Source organism: Sminthopsis crassicaudata, chromosome 3 (genome assembly GCF_048593235.1).
Source record: "Sminthopsis crassicaudata isolate SCR6 chromosome 3, ASM4859323v1, whole genome shotgun sequence".
Lineage (NCBI taxonomy): Eukaryota > Metazoa > Chordata > Mammalia > Dasyuromorphia > Dasyuridae > Sminthopsis > Sminthopsis crassicaudata.
The window spans coordinates 8,806,317-8,813,947 of record NC_133619.1 but is presented as its reverse complement, the minus strand read 5'-3'; the positions used below and the strand labels follow the sequence as shown (position 1 = coordinate 8,813,947).

Here is a 7,631-nt window from a genome sequence, read left to right as displayed (position 1 = left end):
CTGCTCCACGCGGGGCTCCGCAGCAAAGGAGATCCGAGCGATGGAGTGAGATGCGATGCACAGCTCCTGGCCGTTCACTTCCCCTTCTTCCACCTCTACGATACCTGGAAGAGCAGAGGGTCCAGCTTTAGTCTGGAGCGCTGGGGTCTCAGCTGTGGGGAAGCCAGGTCAGTCGCCCAGAGTTCCAATGAATTCTGACCCGAGCACTCGGTCCTAGGCCGCAGGGGCTGCCAAGCCCCATCATCCCACCCGCTCGGCTTCCTGGAGGCTCCACTTCTGAACCTTTGGATTTCTAACCTTTCTGGACCCTTGGGCCCCTCCCCCATCCTCCTCCCCTGCCAGATTGCCTTCATATTCTGGCAAGGGCACAGCACAGGGGTGAGCGGGGACCCCCGGGCCCAGGCCCCTACCTGTGTTCTGGGCGCTGACAAAGGCCACCTTGTTGGAATCAGGCTTGAGGCGGATGAACCCACATTCTCTGTGCATCGGCTTCTTAGTGTCCGGATGGAAGGCGTTGAACCTAGGTCGGAAAAGCAGGGATCAGCCGCCTGGGAGACCCTGGAAGACCTCGGAGGAGGCCGGAAGGCAAGAAGCCCCCGGGGCAGAGGGGCGGCTCCGGCAGGGAGGAAGGTCTTGGGCCCAGAGCTCCTCTCACCATGAGGGGCACCTGCGGTCTCTATCACCATCATCAGTCCCCTCAGCGTGGCCAAGCACGCTGTCCCCCACCAGGTCTCCTTTCCCGGCAGCATGCCCCATGACAGCCTCGCTTCTGGCCCATCTTCTGGGGAGAAGATGGAAAAACGCCGCGGTTGGAAACTCTTCTTCCTCCAGGCCCCAAGGCCACTGGAGGGACTTGTGGGGGCCCAGCTGGCCCCCCTCACAGGCGGATCACCTCCCGATGGCTGACCATCAGCAGCAGGGAGCCACAGCGGGCTGGGAAGTCCTGCTTTCCGTCCCCCACAGGGGTGTCTGGCTGGGCTTCCTCCCCACCGTTATCACTAAGAGCGACGTGGGAAAGGGTCGTGGAACCACGGGATCCTACATTCATGCTTCCATTTAAAGACCCCGGTGGGGTCCAGAGACCTCAAAGGGGTCCTTCACATCAGACATGGCACTGCCCTGGAGGAGGGCCCCCTGACCTTCAGCTCCAACCTGGACAAAGTCTTTCTGGGCCTGGATATTCTTGTGAAGAACTTATCCAATGGGCCCGAGCTGGACTTCACGGCTCGGTCTGTAGGGTTACTGTAATTCTGTCAGGGCCACCAAGCTTTCCCCCAGCAAACTGAGGAGCCCTGGCTTTAAAAGCCCACAGAGTCCCGTGGGTCTCGGCCCCCCCCCGGTCATCTACAAAGTGGCCTCCCAGAGCTCCCTCCCCACCTCCTCACTGCTGTCAGGCCCCGGACTCCATGTGCTCTGGAACATCCAGCTGATGTGGGAGGGCCACGGCCCGGAATACACTGGCAGATATTTTCAGACTTTTCAATGTGCTGAATCTTCACTTTTCAATGTACTCCCTTTTTCCCTCTTTTTCTTTTACGAAAAAATACCATTTGCTGTGTGAGAGCTTCTAGGAGCAGCAAGGGACAGAGACCCTGGGAAAACTTCTGACTATATTAAAAAAAAGCACCTAATTCTGCTCGGTGGCTTCTTTTCATGCTCAAATAACAGGCGCACCTGTGAGGTATTTGGAGAAGCAGCGGCCCACTAGCCCGGGAGGGCTTGGGTCCCTGAGCCCCCATTGGGCCAATCGGCTTGTTTGGGGGCATCGGGGGCTCAGATCAGGGGACACCGAACCACCGGCCCTCAGGATGAAGAATGGAGGCACGAACGGAAGTCTGAACTACATTAATGTTCCTTCCACCTCTTTCTTAAGTCTAGACAACGATCCAAACGTTCAATCGGCCCCGATTTGCGCTTGCTGATTTCTGAAGTGGAAACGCCAATGACGAAACCTTGCCCCCGGTTCCGGAGCTCGTGTGCGCCCCTGGCCGCAGGGCTGATGAACCTAAACGTGCCGGGCAATACTGGCTGGAGCAGGGGGGTGGCCTCAGCATACCCCGGAGGTCTCGGCTCGTTAAAAGTCAGGCGTGTCGTCAGCGGCCTGCCCGAGAGGGGCCCGCAGGGGCATCTCCCCCAAATGCCGCTGTCCGTTTGGACTTCGCTGTGCACCAGGTTCCCGCCTGGGGGTCCCACCCACCGGCCATGTTCTCCATAAGGAAGTGCACCGAATCCCCCACTTACGAGAAGTTCAGCATGGGCTGGCCCACGTGGGTGATGTGCACCTCCTCCAGGTAATGGAAAGGCTCCAGGGTCGGGTAGATGCCGTCTCCGGGGGGATCTGAGAGCCAGGTGCCCAGCATCCAGGAGAGAGGCTCGATGACAGGGTTCATCTTAGGGGTCTCTGAGAACGACAAGGAAGGCAGGGTCAGAACGCAGGCTCACCAGCACCAGCTCAGTGTTCTGGGGGATGCTGGGACGTCTGCTGGTCTCGTCAGCCAGTGAGAAGCTGACAGGGAAGGGAAACGGCAGGTGACCTGCCAAGGTCCGCTTCCTGGGACCCGGTTTCTGCCATGGGGCCGGGGGGGACCCAGCAGACCCCAGCTGGTGTAACCCCCCTTCCTGTCAACAGCCCAACGCCGACTCCCGCCAGATCTCGCCAGAGGCGGCGTGAGGGCCTGGGATGGGACGAGCGCCCAGGAGGAACCCGAAGGAGGCCCCGCCCTCATTTTGGGGAGCTGTGAGCCTCCCGAAGCTTAGGCTGGAAAGTCAGAGTGGACTCGAAGGACACACGGACAGCAGCCGAACATACGAGACAGGACGGAGGGCCACCGGAGGGCCGGGCAGGAGCTGTAAGCCGTCCCCCCCCCCCAAGACTCAGAGGAATCTTTTCACGCCGGTAATTGAGAACGCATGGAGGCAGAGGGGGGGGGGGGGGGCGGCAAAGAGTCTCAGATAAACTGGCCAAGAATCAACGGGATGGTCCGGCCCATGGTGGCTCTCCACCCCCTGCCCAGAGTAGCAAAGACGGAGGAGACTGCTGAGGTCCCAAGCCCTTTTTCTCCAGGTGAGGATCCTCAGAACTTAGGTTAAAGGAAGCCGCCCAAGAGCAAGATGGCCGATCTCGAACTGGGACCCTCTGCTTGTAGCCGGTGCTAGTGAGACCCCCGGTGTTTACATGGGCCTGAAGGTCTACAAAGCCCTTGGAGTCTTTTCTCATTTTAGCTTCACTAGTCGGAGCGGTCGGCACTATCATCTCCATTTTACAGGTGAGGAAACCGAGGCAGGCGGCGGCTCCTCGGCCCTCTCCGCTGCACCACCTCTCCTCCCCAACAGCCGCCCCCTCCCTCGCTCTTTCAAGCATCTAGGACTTCCCTGGCTGGGGGACAGCCTTTGTGGCAAAGCCCGAGGCCCCCTCTGCGGGGGGAGACCTTCCACCTCCGGCTGAGGGACGAGAGTAAGACTTTCTTGGAGCGATCGCCCCCCGCGCGGGAGCAGCGGCTTTCGGGTGGCGGGCGGGCCTTTGTCAGTGGGCAAAGAGGGAAGAGGCTCATTTGACGGAGCTAAGAAAACTCACACAAAGCCCGGACCAGACCCACCCAAGTCCATGCTGCCGTCTTTCGGACGCTCCCCCTGCCCCGGGGCGGGCCGTGTGCGCCCGGTGCCAGGAGCGGGAAAGCCCTCAGCTGTCAGACAGACGCCGGGGCTCGCAGGGCTTGGACCTCCTTAGGAAAGATGAGCCCTGAGCTCAATGTGGGGGGCAGGGCGGTCCTGGCGCTCAATCCTCAGTGGATGGCGAGGCCGGGGAGACCACGGGCCAGGAAAGCAGGCGGGCGGGATGCCAAGTCCCCCAGAGCCTTGGGGAGTGAGGGCGGGAGAGACTCTGCTACTCTGAAAACCCAGCCGAGGGGAGGGAGCGAAGGGACTGCAGACGGGAGAAGGCTCCCACGGCGTCTGCCCGGCCGGTCAGCTGCGGCTCCTTCAGAAGCATGAGTAAGCACCAGGCAGGACCAGATCGGGGGCGGCCCCCAAGGGCGCCGGAGCCACAGCCGGTCCCAAGGTGGAGCTCGGGCCAAGGAGCAGGCCGGGGCCGGCCGGGGAAGCAGCGGGGGCCGGCGGGGAGGGCAGGACCAGCGGCCTCGACACTTCGGGGAGACGGGCCTTCTCACCCAGGCTCCCACTGCTCTCTTTGCCATAAATTATGAAGTTGCCAAGATGTTAATGTGAAAAGACAGATACCCGGGGAGCCCCGTGGGGGTGGGGTGGGGGGGGGGTGGGCCCCCCCCAGTCTCACCCCTCTCACACTGAGTTGAAGCGGGCTGAATCCCAGGCCTGCAAGCAGCGGTGCCCAGGCCGCGCCTGCCCCCTGGTGGCCGCCTGACGCCACAGCCAGACCGGGGCTGGGCCTCCCAGCAGTCCCTGCTGCCAGCTCCCCTTGGCTTCCTCTGACCCCCAGCCAGCCTTCCTTCTCTGCCCCCTGGCGAAGGAGACCGCGGATCGTCCTTCTCATTATTAAGGCAGCCTCTGCACTAGCGTTCCGGGGCGCGGGGCGTGGGGCTGAGGGACGTTCCCGGGGTCCCTGAGGAACGTGGCAGCTCCAGGACTGGAGTCCTCCCCCCCCCCCAGCACTTCCTCGGACCCCGGGCTTGCTGACGAAGGCCCAGGGCACGTTCCCAGGCAGGCCCCCCTGCTCCGTGATGGGGAGAGCACCCCCCAAACACAAGCATCAGCTCCAGGGCCTCAGGACCTTCCCTGGCTCCAGTGCAGCTGTGTCCTCCCCCTCGCGGTGGGATTGCCTCGCGGACAGGCCCAAGGGAGGGGGTGGACATGGGAGCCTCTATGGCCTTCCCGCTCCAACCACCTGATCTCCTTCTGCCTCTCTGGGGGTCCAGAGAAGGGCTGGCACGGAAGCCAGCCCAGGACATTCAGCTGGGAAGAACCCAACTGCTCTGCTCGGGAGGGGGCCGCCGGGGGCCGGTCTGCCAGCCCAGGGGCAGCACAAGGGACACACGTCTGATTAGACATGGGAAGGGTGAAGTGGCCCCCCCCACCCCGGGCCGGCTCCGAGCCAGGATGGCCGACCCCTCAGTCAGGCACGTGGCAGAGGGAATTCTGTCGCCCTGACATCCCCTCCAGGTCAAGGGATGTCCTCCACAGGACAGGTGGAGTCACCCAGGTCCTGGATTCAAGTCCTGCCCATCATCCGCTAGCCACGTGACCTCCGGTTGGTCCCTGACAGTCTCTAAGCCCATTAAATGGGGCGAGAAGCCCCAAAGTCCGATCACCTCACACTCTGTACCTCACCTTGGGCTGGTCGTCACCATGACTTCAGATATGGATCTCGAACGATGCGGGGTTTTCTGGCTCACATCGCCATCTCTTTCTGAGATCGACAGGAAAAGGGTCGAGTTCAGGGAAAGGGGATCTCTGCTCCCAAAGTCCTCCCCATGAGAAGATTAATTCTCCATGACTGAACATTGTCAACTGAGCATGAGAAAAACAGCAAATCAGCTAAGCGGGTCTACCTGAGAACCCGGCCCAAGCGCCTGGGCCTATCGGATGCCGGCGAGCCCGGTGACACAGAGCCGACAGTTTACATAATTGTACAAGGGATTAAAGGAGACAAAGGAAACTTTATATGGAATATCAGCAAAGATTAGTCGAGGGAAGCTCACCAACATTAAGCGATTAGGATGGAGGTCCGAGAAATGAGAAACCTAAATCTTTCTGAAACCCATCATTATCCAACACCAAACCGGGCAGGACGGGATTCTCCCAGACTCAAAGCCCAAAATAAATGCAAACCAAAGCTCTAGGGGCTTTACTGCTGCTATTTCAGACCCCGCCCGGATGATCCTTGGGGCCCAGCCATCCATATGCTCCAGGACCTCACCCAGGAAGTAAGAGGAAGTCAAACTTTTTGAGCTTGTGAAAACATTTTACATAGATACGCATGAACATAAACACACGTATTAGGTAGACTACATATGACTACATGTGCATCCATATACATGTGTATATATGTAGGTCTATGTGTATTTGTTTGTACACATATAGAAGGGAATAAGCACTGATGTTATTTACCAGATTAATCACTTTACACTTATTATCTCATTGGGTTCTCAGGAGAGCTTGGGAGATGAGTAAGATTACTAGCTACCCCTTACAGATTTGGAAACTGAGGCAAACATGTGAACTGATTTACCTAGAATCCCACAGCTACGTCAGTGTCTCGGGCTTCCTGTCTGAGGCCCAGCACTGCCAGCTGCCTTTTTTCCTATATCTTTAAAATAAAAAATATCTATCTTTAATTTTTAAGAATTGAAAGGAAAAAAGTATGAGAAAACCCTAAAACTCAAAATACTGAGAACTACATTTTTGGAAAGAGTTCTTTTGGAGAAGAGCATCAATTTACTGGAAAAGGAAGACTTTATGTTTAATTATTTTGACCTGAAACCCTTCTTACCACGGAAGAAATTTTTAATGCAAGTCTTATTATTTAAGAAGAAAACTGCTGGTTTTAAAGAACTGTGAAGTCCCAGCTTTCAAACCCACTTTTCAGTTTTCGGACCCCAATTCCCACATTATTCCTTCAAACGCGTCTCGTGCGGTTTGGCGAGTGCTTCCATCCTTAGCCACTGAGCTCTTTTACTCAGCACGAGCTTACAGGGGGAGCTTGGAATCTGTAACTTTCGGGGCTCGGGGCCTTTCCTTCCTGCCTCACTCTCTGAGCCGGGGCCGCAGGCTCCCCAGCCGCACCTTGCACAAGGCCCCGGGATGCTGCCCCCTCCTCCTCTGGGCTGACTCCCCAGGCCTCCTGCAAGCCCCCCTGACGCCCAGCTTCTGCACGGTGCCATTCTGGATCCTCTGCCGTCCATTCCCAGAGATCCTCCCCCCAAAGCAGGACCCTTATGGGATCCAATATCCAATGCCTGGCGTGTATGCAGTCAGTGTTGAATAAATGCACTGTGATAATGAAGACAGAAGAGGAGGACCCAAGTCTCAGATTCACCAACTGTCACCTTTCACCACCTTGAAAGGATGACAGCCCCTAACCAGAAGGCCTCGGGGAGACCTCTAACTTCTGCAGCCCCTTTTGCCCCTCACAGTGGCCCACCACTGCTGAATGAGCAGAGCAAAAGGCTCCTTGGGCCCACTGCCAACCCTCCAGAGCCTGCCGTTCTCCATCACAATTGTCACTAAAGGATGGGGAGAAAGGAAAAAATAAGGCTGCATTAACGTGGCTCTTTTAAAGAATAAACAAAGCCGACCGAAAGCTAGAGGCTGATCACCGTGGGCCTCTTGAAGGGAGCAGGCGGCTCTTTGATCATGGAGAAGCGCTTGTTGGGGGGGGGGGGGCCTCCGTGGAATCTCACCCCACTGCTGGAGGTAAACAGGTTGATAGACTGAAATCTGAGCTCCTGCAGAAGCTTTCATCTGGAAGATGGGGGAGCCAACCCAAGAAGGCCAAGGGAGAGAAAGGAGAGAGGGGAGGCAGGAAGGCCCGCTGCAAACGCAGAACAGAACTCACAAGACGCTCCCATGGCCGCCCCGCTCCGAGAGCCTCCAGCTTATGCAGGCAGGGCAGCGCCGGCGCCCAGGGGACAGGGAAAGGCCACCTGCGCCAGACCACG

The 7,631-nt window shown here is 58.3% G+C and overlaps 1 protein-coding gene across 2 annotated transcripts in view; it reads right to left on the bottom strand.

The window, feature by feature from the left end:
* THAP4 (THAP domain containing 4) overlaps positions 1 to 7,631 on the bottom strand; it is a gene marked incomplete at its 3' end in the record, with an annotated part of 37,322 nt that continues 29,691 nt past the window's right edge. For both annotated transcript variants that reach the window (XM_074297940.1, XM_074297941.1), the window contains 3 exon segments: positions 1 to 104; positions 411 to 520; positions 2,242 to 2,401. In XM_074297940.1, the coding sequence (XP_074154041.1) occupies positions 1 to 104; positions 411 to 520; positions 2,242 to 2,401 (374 nt within the window).